Here is a 15,116-nt window from a genome sequence, read left to right on the forward strand (position 1 = left end):
TACCTGACGAGGGAGTCATGAAGGGAGTGGTCTTTTCGGAACGCTGATAGGGGAGGGGAGGGAAATATATCACTGGTGGTGGAGTCCGTTTGGAGGTGGCGGAAATGATGGCGGATGATACGTTGTACATGGAGGTTGGTGGGGTGGTAGGTGAGGACCAGTGGGGTTCTGTCCTGGTGGCGGTTGGAGGGGCGGGGCTCGAGGGCAGAGGAGCGGGAAGTGAAGAGATGCGGTGGAGGGCATCGTCGACTACGTCTGGCGGGAAATTGCGGTCCTTGAAGAAGGAGGCCATCTGGGTTGTACGGTTTAGGACATGTTGCTCAGGCCCCTTCAAGATTCTGCCCAAACAGTCTGTTTCTCTCTTCACAGACACTGCCAGTCTGCTACATTTCTCTAGTGTTTTCTGGTTTTATTGTGTGATGAAGTTTTGTTTTTTATTTAGTTTTGGTTTGCTGACCAATCATTTATAATACAAGGAGCCAGCTGTATTATTACTCAGTACTAATATTGGAAGTTTTACCTAGTTGTCTCTAAGTATCCAAGTTACTTTAATCACATATGAATTTTGCCATTCGCATTATTATTTAAATATAGTCACCAGGATACAGATGTCTTTCATGGATATTTAAGAAACTATAGATGTTTGAATTCTGTTTAGAGTTCAAATGAGAAGTAGAAGTTGTTAACATATATTTATACCACTGATTATTTGTAAAATAAATTTGCTTTTTGACATAAAATGAGACCTGATGCGGAAATGACCCAACACTTTGCAAGAATGAGAAAACGATACTTAGAAAGGTACCTGATAATTTCAGGCATTAGTGCTTAATAGAAAAATTACTTGAGAGTGTGTTACCAAAGCTTACTGACATATCAGGGCTAGATGAAACACTATTAAAGGCACTGCAACTTAAGACTCCTCCATAAGATGATGCAAAAGACTGGGTGAAGAAATCTTGAGTAGAGTCATAGAGATAGACAGCATGGAAACAGATTGTTCGGTCCGACTCTTCCATGCCACCCAGATATCCTACTCTAACCTAGGCCCATTTGCCAGCACTTGGCCCATGTCCCTCCAAACCCTTCCTATTTATATGCCTTTTAAATGTTGTAATTGTATCAGCCACTACCACTTCCCCTGGCAGCTCATTACATACATGTACCACCCTCTGCGTGAAAAAGTTACCCCTTAGGTCCCTTTTAAATTTTTCCTCTCTCACCCTAAGCCTATGCTCTCTAGTTCTGGACTCCCCCACTCCAGGGAAAAGACCTTGTGCATTTATCCTATCCATGTCCCTCATCTTTTTATAAATGTCTACAAGGTCACCCCTTAGTCTCTGACGCTCCTGGGTAAACAGCCCCAGCCTATTCAGCCTCTCCCTATACTTCAAACCCTCAGATCCTGGCAATATTCTTGTAAATCTCATCTGAACCCTTTCAAGCTTCACAACATCCTTCCAATAGGAGGGAGACCAGAATTGCATGCAATATTTCAAAAGTGGCCTAACCAATGTCCTGCATCATGACCTCCCAACTCCTTTACTTGGAGCTCTCACCGATAAAGGAAAGCATACCAAACGCCTTCTTCACTATCCTATTTGCAACTCCAAATAAATGGAGCTACTCAATTTTTCACAAATAAACATTTCAAAAAGAAATCCTTGGGACATTCTATCATTCCAGCTGTGGTTCAAGAAATTTTTAGTGTCAGTTTTGTTGTTTATTACTGAGACCTGAAGGAGAAACCAGCTGGCTGTTCTCTCCTACCAACCATTACTCTTCAAAGAACCTTTGGATCTATCAAACAATCTAAAGAAGAAAATATAATTACATATCTAGCAGTGAGATCCAAGTTTTTGTGACTGTTACTAGGTCACAGTGGACACAGTACTGCAGCTAAAGGGAAATGCTCAGTCACATTGGGAACAACAAATCATGTGTTCAGCTGATGTTGGGTGTGTGTTGAGCGTGTGACCAATAGGAAAGTGACCCTTGTGAATGAAGAATGTGGAATGAAGAAGCTAGCAGAACAAGATTACAAGATAATGACTTGATAAAGCACAGAACAGAGACAAAAATAATTATTTTTTCAGTTTTGCTTCTTCCATCATTGCTCAGTTATTTACCTCAGATTGCATATGCTGTGTGCCAACAGTACTGGAGGCTTGCCAAAAGTAATCTGACACCATAGAATGTGGGTCAGTTAGCAAGGGGGTGTTCAAATGTGTTGGAACAATGAGTGTAGGGGACTTCATCTTCTTGAGTTAATAAATATGTGGTGGAGGAGGAATTTTGCATTCATACCAAAGCAGTTAAGTAAATACATGCTCAACCCACACATGATTTCAAATTGAATTGATTACTTTCTTGATTAAAGAAACCTAATACAAGACATGTAAAAAATGAAGGGTGTTAAAAAAAATCTCTTGTTTATTCAGTGTGCTTTTTTGCAGGGCACTTTATAGTTCAGTTCTTATTCAAGATGATATAATGGAATTTTAGTCCCTAGTCTCCTATCTGAGGCACTCCTTATTGAAATATAATTCCACAAGTTCTAAGCACCAGGCTGCTCCTCACCCAACTGACTATTATTGAAATGTCTCATCATCTGATGTATATAATCCATACAGTACAGATAGAGGCCATTTGGCCCATCAAATCTGCAATCACCCTATTCCTGTAACCCCACATTTACCACACCTAGTCTGCACATCCCTGAACTCTACAGCGCAATTTAGCATGGCCAATCTGCATAACCTGCACATCTCTGGATTGTGGGAGGAAACCGGAGCACCCAGCGGAAACCCACACAGATATGAGGAGAATGTGTGAACCTCACCTGAGGCTGGAATTGATCCCTGGTTCCTGGCACTGTGTTGCAGCAGAGCTAACCACTGTGCCATAGGCCAGGTACATTAAGAATTATTGATCGCAAGATTTGACTCTGTAATGTCCACAACGTCCACAGTGTGTGTGCTGTTCATGGTATTTGCATGAAGTACACACATTTCAGTAGGTGGTTGCATGAGATATCATTTTGATGAGGGCATTAATGGGGACAACATGAATAGGTTGTGATGTCAATCAGCATAAAATGCTGATATTTCACTGTGATGCCAATTATGAACTCAATTGTCAAACTAATGCCCACTGTTTAAATACGCATTAAAAACTTGTGTTCAGCAGCAGGAAGCATCTTCCCCTTCTAATATTCACCACCCCAGCTCACCCACAACTAACCCAAAACCAGTGGCAACCAGCAGTATTTAAGGAATCATGAACTTTGCTACTCAAATTTGGTAAAATTTGCAGAGAGGAGTTGCAGATGATAAAGGCCTTGCTTTTCACTTCAAGGACTCTGTACAGTCATGGGATCCCAAAAGCCAGTAATATAGAAAAGAAATTGAGCAAAGTCAATGGGAGGGAGACAGGCTTTTCAAAGTGAGAGAAGGAGCGAGTGTCAGGCCCTCAGCAGGAGGCAATATATACCCAGGGTCATCAAGAAGGAATTCTCTTCCCTCCATCTCAGCAAATAACAGTGAGATTTCCACTTCATAAAAGAGGTGCCAACTGAGCTCTACCAACCTCAGAACAGTGTTAGGACAGCCTTGCAAATTCCATGTTGTCATGTACAGGGCTTTGGTAGGGCCATTTTTGGAATATTGCATGCAGTTCTTGTCTCCTTCCAATCGGATGGATGTTGTGAAATCTGAAAAGGTTCAGAAAAGATTTACAAGGATGTTGCCAGGGTTGGAGGATTTGAGCTATAGGGAGAGGCTGAACAGGCTGGGCTGTTTTCTGTGGAGCGTTGCAGGCTGATAGGGTGGTCTTATAGAGGTTTATAAAATCATGAGGGGCATGGTTAGGATAAATAAACAAAGTCTTTTCCCTGGGGTGGAGGAGTCCAGAACTAGAGGATGTAGGTTTAGGGTGAGAGGGGAAAGATATAAAATGCATGCTTGTTTTTGAACTGACATTTCCAGAGCTTTAACCTAGCCTCTGAATTACTTCTCCAGTGGTATTCTCATGCTGCTATTTCCCCTGGTTATACACGATGAGTTACAAATGGAGGAAGAAGGAGGAAGGAGGCAAGCAATATACCCACTTTCCAACTGGCTGTCCATGATTTTCTTAATTACTTGGATCCCAGTGAACAAAACCCCAATTTTCCAAAGCCTCACATAATACCTGCAGTCTCTTTCTGGCTACAATGCTGAAATAAAATGTACTGCAAAACAAACATTCCAGCCAACTTCAACCAAACACTATCCAATGTTCTATACAACAGTCAACTAATCCATGCATTCTATATGCTTTTGGCTGGCCAAGTGTTCCTATGCATTGTTAGTACAATGCAACATTGTTAGTGGAAAATTGCTGACTTTCAGTGGAAGAGACTGCATGTGTTCTTGCAGGATGACTTCAAGTAATCCTGGCCAATGAGAATCCAGGTTCAGACTACACAATGTCAACCTTGGCAGCAACTTGCAAGGACACAGATGGAGTGGCAATGATGGATAGACTAATATTGTCATCTTGACAGTGGACAGGCAGATATCTTGGAGCCAATATAACTCTTTCATAGAGTGACACCTTGGCAGTCTCAGTGCGGAGAGATTTTGTGGTGTGTAGTGAGGCCAGGCAAGCCCCTTGAGCGCTGTGACTCAGCCTGCAAAGCAACAAATCGGACCAATAAAGCAATAGCTGAGATTGCATTCCTTTGGTTTGAGCTTCCATTGTAACACTTAGTTAGTGTGTGACTTTGTATTTGTGCTGTACCGGAGGCTAAGATAAATGTTTTGATAATATAACATTTCAGTACAGCTGAAAAAGAAACATTTTGTCAAAGCCTTTTGTCTTGTACTTTTTTTTAGAATCCCTACAGTGTGAAAACAGGCCCTTTGGCCCAACAAGTCCACACTGACCCTCCAAAGACTAACCCACCCAGACCCAGTCCCCTACCCTATGTTTACCTCTGACTAATGCATCTAACCTACATATACCTGAACACTATGGGCAATTTAGCATGGCCAATTCACCTAACCTGCAAATCTTTGGACTGTGGGAGGAAAAAACATTTCTTGGATTAGTATTCTAGCGAAAAAGCCTGAGTGAAAAAGAAAAGTTTCCTCAAAATGTGTATTTTTCAAAAAGCTAAAGTATTGACCATAAGGTTTTGCATCGTGGCTGGTTCAGAAAATGTTCTCAGGATGTTGGTTGCTGCTTCTATGCTGGAAATTATGCTTTCCAAGCTTTGCATAAGCTCCTATGCAAAGATGCCAACCTCCTTCATCCACTTGATAGAGGCAGTGGCTTTCATACACACTTGCTAATGCAGCAAGTACTTCAATATGCATACCCAATAGCCTTTTCCTGCATGTCACTCCATTGCAGTTTTCATCTGAGTCCTCTGCAGCAAAAGCTCATGTATGGCTTTCTCGCTGTGGAGTTGATACCTGTTGTTTTTATATTACATGTATCTATGATCAGGATATGACCAGACCTTTAAGGGAGTTCAAAGATGATATCAGTCAGGAATCTGTTGTACTTCATAGTTCACCAGAAAAAATTGTCAATCAATTTGAGTCCAGACCATACCAATGTCTGTGATAGAGTTGCAATGCTTTTAGTTACTTTGTGAATAAATCTTCTGATACGTCTTGTCATTAAGAACCTAGTTTCAGTGTGCATGTTATAAGACCTATCATAATAGCAAAAAAACAGAACATATCGCCTCTGTTTCTCTTGTCACCAACCTTGGTTACAGGCTACTTGTGCCTGGATACTCATCACATGCAGATCTTGCCTCGAAAGTGAATACAGTAACAATATTTGAGCTGGTGGCTGTGAGAATATGATCAAGTGACAGGGTTTCACAATAAACAATATCTCTCATTTTTACTGTCTGGCAGTACATTGATAGTACAAATGAGAAAGGTTCAAAGTTATGTGCAGGGCGAGAAGCAAAGGCTCGAAGTTAGCCTCTGAAATTCCTGAAGAAGGGCTAATGCCCGAAACGTCGATTCTCCTGTTCCCTAGATGCTGCCTGACCTGCTGCGCTTTTCCAGCAACACATTTCCATCTCTGATCTCCAGCATCTGCAGACCTCACTTTCTCCTCTGAAATTTGTGTAGTGTCTGTGTCTGAGCAGCCAATATGAGAATGAATGAGTATATTTCTGCTTATTCCTGCTTTCCTGCTCTTCCCATTCTTTCTTTCCTATCACTGCTTGGCAAGGTAACATATCACGGGCATGTGAAAGGAAGAAGATAAAAGGTTATGTTGCGTTAAGAGGAAGGAGTGAAAGCCAACTGGATTTGTAAATCAGAAGAGTTTATAGGATTTTGAGGAAGTGGGCTCTGAAAAGGAGAATTATATAGGAACATGCCATCATCTTTGATCTTTTCAGCCCCATCACTGTCTACAGCATCAGTCATCACAGCACCAATGATTGTAATGTCTGCTGCATATGGGTGAAAACAGACAACATTGTCTGCACCCTGTTGTTCATGTTGCTGCGTTTGGTTGTATATCACGTTATCTTGCAATACAGAGGGAATTGTGTCAGAGATTGGCATGAAATGTAATTGGGTGATGCATTATTTGCAGTTTATGCAAAGTGTGGGTGCTAAGTCTGAAGAAGTGCTAAGTGTCTGAGATTGAGATGAATCCACGAATATGAGAAATGCCTCAGAATTGTTGGCGATTGTCAGTAGTTGAGTGATGGAGTTCTAGTGCACTGAGCAGTGAGAGTAGTAGATGGTGCAGTTGATTAAATGTGGCATTGGAAGATGAATTCACTGACTTTGATCACTTGTGTGCAAGGTTTTTGATCGTCTTCAGTGTTGTATCCATATTCTTGGTGCTGGATGTGCACACACTGGTGTTTATGGCTATGCTGCTTCCTTTGCATCTTGGAGGACATCCTGGAACCAAACGGATACAGGACCTCTCCCTTTCTTTCCACTCCTGCACCTAGGCTGCATCAGAGAAACCCAGAGCTTCCTCTCTTAACGTTGTGCCACTCCTGTATCTTTCCCATACAGGTCAAAGTCACTTCTACAATGAATTCCAGCACCTCCTCCAAACCAAAATCCCATTAAATGTTTCCAGTATTCTTTAGGGAGTGCAGGATAGCACAAAGTCATTCTGGCCTCATGATTTTGCAGCCCCTTCTCAAGTGTGTAGCCACCTTGGTTAGTAGGGGGCCCATGCTATTAGCATGTTAATCAGTAGATGGCACAGTTTGTGTGCAGTCTGCATTAAATATTTGAATGTAAATTAATCATGAATTTTAATCCTTGTAACCGTTTATAGGTTTTATCCAATTTAACAGGCATGGATCATTTTCCGCTTTTGGTCCAAGTGTACTCTTGCCACATTGAGACCTTTATTGGTTCTCTGACTGTCATCAGCTATATGATGCAGACTGGAAAATCAAACTTGTATTTTCATAATCTGGCTATCTAACATACATCCTGGATAAATTTGCCAAACTATTGGAGAATCATTTTCTAGAATGTATAATCTGCAATTTTAATTGTAATGCAGTTTGATCTAAATTATCTCATATAAACAACATACTGGCACCTGCGTAAAATTGTGCAGTGAGTAAAGTTATAATCAAACTTCTCATTAAGTTTTGAAGTGATAACTCTGTGCCTCATTGTAAGGTCATGTTCTGAAGTTAGTACTCTTTTGGTTTTTATGCAGGTATTGATTAAATATGGTCGACAGAGATGGAAGCTAAAAGGAAAAATTGATGCTGATGACAGACAAACATGGGATGAAGAAGAAATGGCCTTCCTACCACATATTAATGAAGACATTGAAATAAAGGTGCTTGTTTATAAATTTAAAAGATTTATTTGCAAATGTTTTAAGCATGAGCATCACATATTCGTTGATTAGACATAGCATAGTACAGGTAAAAACAATGACTGCAGATGCTGGAAACCAGATTCTGGATCAGTGGTGCTGGAAGAGCACAGCAATTCAGGCAGCATCCGACGAGCAGCAAAATTTTGCTGCTCGTCGGATGCTGCCTGAATTGCTGTGCTCTTCTAGCACCACTGATCCAGAACCATAGCATAGTACAGATAAAACTCCCTCTGTTGTAATCAATACATTGCCTCAAATACTGCCAGGTATGTATTCCATACTGCAACTGTGAAAAGGTTGGCATTTCCCTGATCACTCATTCCATAATTACTTGGACACCAATTTTCAGTGACTTAAGTAACCGGTCACATAATGGAGAAATCCCGAGGTTAATGAAAAGTACCTTTGATGGGAAAAGGAGAATTTGGAAGGGCAATTAAAACTTGATCATGTTTTCATGATCCAGGAGAATTGAGTTTTTTTTTAGATTAGATTACTTACAGTGTGGAAACAGGCCCTTCGGCCCAACAAGTCCACACCGACCCGCCGAAGCGTAACCCACCCATACCCCTACATTTACCCCTTACCTAACACTACGGGCAATTTAGCATGGCCAATTCACCTGACCTGCACATCTTTGGACTGTGGGAGGAAACCGGAGCACCCGGAGGAAACCCACGCAGACACGGGGAGAACGTGCAAACTCCACACAGTCAGTCGCCTGAGGCAGGAATTGAACCCGGGTCTCTGGCGCTGCGAGGCAGCAGTGCTAACCACTGTACCACCGTGCCGCCCACAAGTTGAGATTACTCAAATCAAATGTATATCCTTTTCAATGAAATGTTTGAAATAGCGTAGGTCAACTTTGATAGTTTGTTTTTTTTAGAAACAGTTCAAAAGTTTAAAGAAAAGTTTACTTATCCTTAGAAAACAATTAACTTTCTGGCAATTAGTATTCTAATATTCCAGAACTGCTTCCAAATGTCTACTAAATGTTATGATAGAATATCAGACTAAATTACTTTTCAAGTTGTGAATAGTTCCTTATCATTATTGAACTACCACAATATCATATAAACGTAGTGCGGTTAAAAAAAAAACAGGACTAGATACCACAGAATAAGCTTCTCAACATACAGGAAGTTGAATGATGATGCAGTTCACTAATACAGTGTTGTAACTTTAAACACAATTTTGAGTTAGTGAGACAGTGTGAATTTTGGAATTATTAACTGTGAAAATAAACCTAAGTAATAGCAACATCTAATGAGTAATGAGGCTGGTGAAGGATTTACTGACCACAATGTAGCACTTAGACAGACATTTACGACTACTATCAAACAACCCCATTTGTGCAAATATTTCTATTGAGTGGCACATAATCCCAGTGTTAACTTAATGTCTGCCAATTTTACTTGATGTTGGTTAGTCATTAATATTATATTCATTATTGTATTAATACATGTCTTCATAAGTTACTGGTAAAATTTGCTATTCACGAACCTCAGCCTTAGTGTCCAGGTTGGCTGTATCACTGCTTTGAATCTCATATTAGGATTTCCAATTTGGTATATGCACAAGATAATCAAACATTTCCAAATTGGCAATTTCCCAAATTTAGTCAAGTTTTGAATTAAAATGAGTGATAAACCGGACAAGATAAAAAAGGATAGTATCAGGAACAATTTATATAAAACCTACGTGCACTCTATTTGACAGTTTGGATATCACATGTAGATTGTGGGTCTGTAGATTGTGAAGGAGCAAAAATGGCCTTTGCAGTGATATGTACTTCTTGTCAGACGTGGGAGTTTAAAGAGAGTTTAAGGGTTACTGCGGATTATATCTGCCATAAATGCTGTTGGATGCGCATCTTATCAGATCGAGTAGATCAGTTTGAGAGACAAATAGAAGCGAAGAGAATTTGCAACAGCAACAGTATGTGATGGATGGCAGTTACAGGAAGGGGGGAAAGTCTCAGATACTTTTTAAATAGTGATAGAAAAGGATAGACCAGATCTAAAAGTTGAAGTTCTAAATTGGAGGAAGGCCAATTTTGACAGTATGAGGCAAGAACTTTCGAAAGCTGATTGGAGACAGGTGTTTGCAGGTAAAGGGACGACTGGAAAATGGAAGCTTCAGAAATGAGATAACAAGAATCCAGAGAAAGTATATTCCTGTCAGGGTGAAAGGGAAGGCTGGTAGGTATAGGGAATGCTGGATGACTAAAGAAATTGAGGCTTCCAAGAGATCAATTGTGTTAGGGGATTCTGTAGTCAGAGGAACAGACAGACGTTCCTGTGGCCAGCAGAGAAAAAGCAGAATGGTGTGTTGTTTCCCTGGTGCCAGGATCAAGGATGTCTCAGAGAGATTGCAGAATGTTCTCAAGGGGGAGAGGGGCCAGCAAGAGGTCATTGTCCACATCGGAACCAACGACATTGGAAGGGAAAAGGTGGAGATTCTGAAGGGAGATTACAGAGAGTTAGGCAGAAATTTAAAAAGGAGGTCCTCAAGGTAGTAATATCTGGATTACTCCCAGTGCTACGAGCTAGTGAGGCCAGAAATAGGAGGATAGAGCAGATGACTGCATGGCTGAGGAACTGGTGTATGGGAGAAGGATTCACATTTTTGGGCGGCACGGTGGCACAGTGGTTAGCACTGCTGCCTCACAGCGCTAGAGACCCGGGTTCAATTCCCGCCTCAGGCGACTGACTGTGTGGAGTTTGCACATTTTCCCCGTGTCTGCGTGGGTTTCGTCCGGGTGCTCGGGTTTCCTCCCACAGTCCAAAGATGTGCAGGTCAGGTGAATTGGCCATGCTAAATTATCCGTAGTGTTAGGTAAAAGGGGTAAATGTAGGGGAATGGGTGGGTTGCGCTTCGGCAGGTCGGTGTGGACTTGTTGGGCCGAAGGGCCTGTTTCCACACTGTAAGTAATCTGATCTAATCTAATCTAATCATTGGAATCTCTTTTGGGTAGAAGTGACCTGTACAAGAAGGATGGATTGCACCTAAATTGGAAGGGGACTAATATACTGGCAGGGAAATTTGCTAGAACTGCTTGGGAGGATTTAAGGTGGGGAGGTGGGACCCAGTGAGGAAAGAGATCAATCTGAGACGGGTACAGCTGAGAACAGAAATGAGTCAAACAGTCAGGGCAGGCAGGGACAAGGTAGGACTAATAAACTAAACTGCATTTATTTCAATGCAAGGGACCTAACAGGGAAGGCAGATGAACTCAGGGCATGGTTAGGAACATGGGACTGGGATAGCATAGCAATTACGGGAACATGGCTCAGGGATGGGCAGGACTGGCAGCTTAATGTTCCAGGATACAAATGCTACAAGAAGGATAGAAAGGGAGGCAAGAGAGAAGGGGGAGTGGCATTTTTGATAAGGGATAGCGTTACAGCTGTGCTGAGGGAGGATATTCCCGGAAATATATCCATGGAAGTTATTTGGGTGGAACTGAGAAATAAGAAGGGGATGATCACCTTATTGGGATTGTATTATAGACCCCCCCAGTAGTCAGAGGGAAATTGAGAAACAAACTTGTAAGGAGATCTCAGCTATCTGTAAGAATAATAGGGTGGTTATGGTAAGGGATTTTAACTTTCCAAACATCGACTGGGACTGCCATAGTGTTAAAGGTTTAGATGGAGAGGAATTTGTTAAGTGTGTACAAGACAATTTTCTGATTCAGTATGTGGATGTACCTACTAGAGAAAGTGCAAAACTTGACCTACTCTTGGGAAATAAAGCAGGGCAGGTGACTGAGGTGTCAGTGGGGGAGCACTTTGGGGCCAGCGACCATAAATCTATTCGTTTTAAAATACTGATGGAAAAGGATAGATCAGATCTAAAAGTTGAAGTTCTAAATTGGAGAAAGGCCAAAGAAAGTAGGAGTATACTTAAGAGGGAAATCAGGAGGGCAAAACGGGGACATAAGATAGCTTTGGCAAATAGAATTAAGGAGAATCCAAAGGGTTTTTACAAATATATTAAGGACAGAAGGGTAACTAGGGAGAGAATAGGACCCCTCAAAGGTCATCAAGGCTGCCTTTTTGTGGAGCTACAGAAAATGGGGGAGATACTAAATGAATATTTTGCATCAGTATTTACTGTGGAAAAGGATACGGAAGATATAGACTGTAGGGAAATAGATGGTGACATCGTGCAAAATGTTCAGATTACAGAGGAGGAAGTGCTGGATGTCTTGAAATGGTTAAAGGTGGATAAATCCCCAGGACCTGATCAAGTGTACCCTAGAACTCTGTGGGAAGCTTGAGAAGTGATTGCTGGCCTCTTGCTGAGATATTTGTATCATCAATAGTCACAGGTGAAGTGCCGGAAGACTGGAGGTTAGCAAACGTGGTGCCATTATTTAAGAAGGGAGGTAAAGACAAGCCAGGGAACTATAGACCGGTGAGCCTGACCTCGATGGTGGGCAAGTTGTTGGAGGGAATCCTGAGGGACAGGATGTACCTGCATTTGGAAAGGCAAGGACTGATTCAGGATAATCAACATGGCTTTGTGCATGGGAAATCATGTCTCACAAACTTGATTGAGTTTTTTGAAGTCGTAATAAAGAAGATTGATGAGGGCAGAGCAGGAGATGTGATCTATATGGACTTCTGTAAGGCGTTCATGGGAGACTGATTAGCAAGGTTAGATCTCATGGAATACAGGGAGAACTAGCCATTTGGATAAGAACCGGCTCAAAGGTAGAAGACAGAGGGTGATGGTGGAGGGTTGTTTTTCAGACTGGAGGCCTGTGACCAGTGGATTGGTGCTGGGCCCTCTACGTTTTGTCATTTACATAAATGATTTGGATGTGAGCATAAGAGGTATAGTTAGTAAGTTTGCAGATGACACCAAAATTGGAGGTGTTGCGGATAGCAAAGAGGGTTACCTCAGATTACAACAAGATCTGGACTAGATGGGCCAATAGGCTGAGAAGTGGCAGATGGAGTTTAATTCAGATAAATTCCAGATGCTACATTTTGGGAAAGCAAATCTTAGCAGCACTTATACACTTAATGGTAAGGTCCTAGGGAGTGTTGCTGAACAAAGAGACCTTGGAGTGCAGGTTCATAGCTCCTTGAAAGTAGAGTCGCAGGTAGATAGGATAATTAAGAAGGCGTTTGGTATGCCTTCCTTTATTGGCCAGAGTATTGAGTACAGGAGTTGGGAGGTCATGTTGCAGCTGTACAGGACATTGATTATGCCACTGTTGGAATATTGCGTGCAATTCTGGTCTCCTTCCTATCAGAAAAGATTTACAAGGATGTTGCCAGGGTTGGAGGATCTGAGCTACAGGGAGAGGCTGAACAGGCTGGGGCTGTTTTCCCTGGAACGTCGGAGGCTGAGGGGTGACCTTACAGAGGTTTACAAAATTATGAGGGGCGTGGATAGGATAAATAGTGAAAGTCTTTTCCCTGGGGTCAGGGAGTCCAAAGCTAGAGGGCATAGGTTTAGGGTGAGAGGGGAAAGATGTAAAAGAGACCTAAGGGGCAACTTTTTCACGCAGAGGGTGGTACGTGTATGGAATGAGCTGCCAGAGGTTGTAGTGGAGTCTGGTATAATTGCGACATTTAAGAGGCATTTGGATGGGTATATGAATAGGAAGGGTTAGGAGGAATATGGGTCGGGTGCTGGCAGGTGGGACTAGATTGGGTTCGGATATCTGGTTGACATGGACGGGTTGGACCGAAGGGTCTGTTTCCATGCTGTACATCTCCATGACTCTATGACATGGATGAATGCAGGAGCATAACACATGAACTATGTTGTTAGTTACTGTTGTTTCTGTATCACAAATTATGCATTGCTGGTATTACATTTTATTGATAATTGCTAATTATACTTGGTCCTCATGTGCGACTTAATTAATGCTAAGAAGAGACACCTGCCGATCCAAAATAAGAATTGCTCAGTTTGGCAACCCATCCATACTTCCTGCTACTTCTTCCCAGTCTTTGATCCTCCAACTTAGCATTTCTCTGCTGCTTGCTATTTTCCTTTTCTTACGCAATGCAGCGAGTGAGGCAAGCATGTAAGGAGCTGCAAGAGTAGAGCTGAAGTGGAAAGGTCAGCAAGTGGATTGGTCACTGATCAGGGAGTTTGGCAAGGAAGAGGGTCAGTGAATAGGAGGGTCAGTAGGTATTGAGTCAGTGAGCAGGAAATTCAGCAAGTGGGTAGGTCAGTGAGTAACAGGGTCATTGGGCATATGGTTTGATGAACAGAAGGATCAGTGAGTTAATCTGTCAGCAAGTGGGTGGATCAGTGAGGAGAATGGTTATCGAGTGGACTGGCTGGGAACTGAGTGGTCTGTGAGCAGGAGAGTCAGGTGACGAAGCTAGAGGAAAGTTGGGAGAGGCAGTATGCAGGAAGGAAGTCACTGAAGTTCTGCATTCCAAGACAGCTATTTCTCTTGCCAGACAGAAAGCAAGTAGTACAAGAATGTGGTTTTGGGATGGATTATAGAGTCAGAGAATCATAGAGATATACAACACAGAAACAGACCCTTCAGTCCAACTGGTCCATGCTGACCAGATATCCTAACCTAATCTAGCCCCATTGCCGGCACTTGGCCCATATCCCTCCAAACCCTTCCTATTCAAAAATCCATCTAGATGCCTTTTAAATGCTGCAATTGTACCAGCTTCCACTACTTCCTCTGTCAGCTCATTCCATACAAGCACCACCCTCTAAATGAAAACATTGCCCCTTAGGTCTTTCGCCTCAAACCTTAAACCTCTGCCCTCTAGTTCTGGACTCCCCCACTCCAGGGAAAAGCCTTCGTCTATTTACCCTATTCATGTCCCTCATGATTTTGTAAACCTCTATAAGGTCGCCCTTCAGCCTCCGACACTCCATGGAAAACAACCCTAGCCTATTCAGCCTCTCCCTACAGCTCAAATCCTCCATACCTGGCAACACCTTTCCCTTGGCGCATCAAGTCTTTGGGGCTAAACTGCAGGCATTGATTACTGCTAATTTCTGAGTCCTTTGCTTTCTCAAAAATTTTCTGAAGAGTTTCTTGGCTGAGGTAGATAGCTCACATCTCTCCTGCTCCCACTTTCTGCACCAAGGCATCCACTTTCACACTAGAAAATCTGTAGGCCTCTCTCTATCACCTTGCATCATTCTTATGTCTTGTCCAGATCAAATTTGTCTTGTGATGTCTTCCAGCACTTGCTTCAACTGCAATGCAATCTTTTAAGAGGTGAAGG

The 15,116-nt window shown here is 42.2% G+C and overlaps 1 protein-coding gene across 8 annotated transcripts in view; it reads left to right on the forward strand.

Annotated features, from left to right (window-relative positions):
• The window catches only part of ripor3 (RIPOR family member 3), a 210,481-nt gene that overhangs the window by 102,298 nt on the left and 93,067 nt on the right, over positions 1 to 15,116 (forward strand). For all 8 annotated transcript variants that reach the window (XM_043710258.1, XM_043710259.1, XM_043710261.1 and 5 more), the window contains one exon: positions 7,717 to 7,842. In XM_043710258.1, coding sequence (XP_043566193.1) covers positions 7,717 to 7,842 — 126 coding nt within the window. The remainder of the gene's footprint in view (positions 1 to 7,716; positions 7,843 to 15,116) is intronic.

This window comes from Chiloscyllium plagiosum, chromosome 20 (genome assembly GCF_004010195.1).
Source record: "Chiloscyllium plagiosum isolate BGI_BamShark_2017 chromosome 20, ASM401019v2, whole genome shotgun sequence".
Classification (NCBI taxonomy): domain Eukaryota; kingdom Metazoa; phylum Chordata; class Chondrichthyes; order Orectolobiformes; family Hemiscylliidae; genus Chiloscyllium; species Chiloscyllium plagiosum.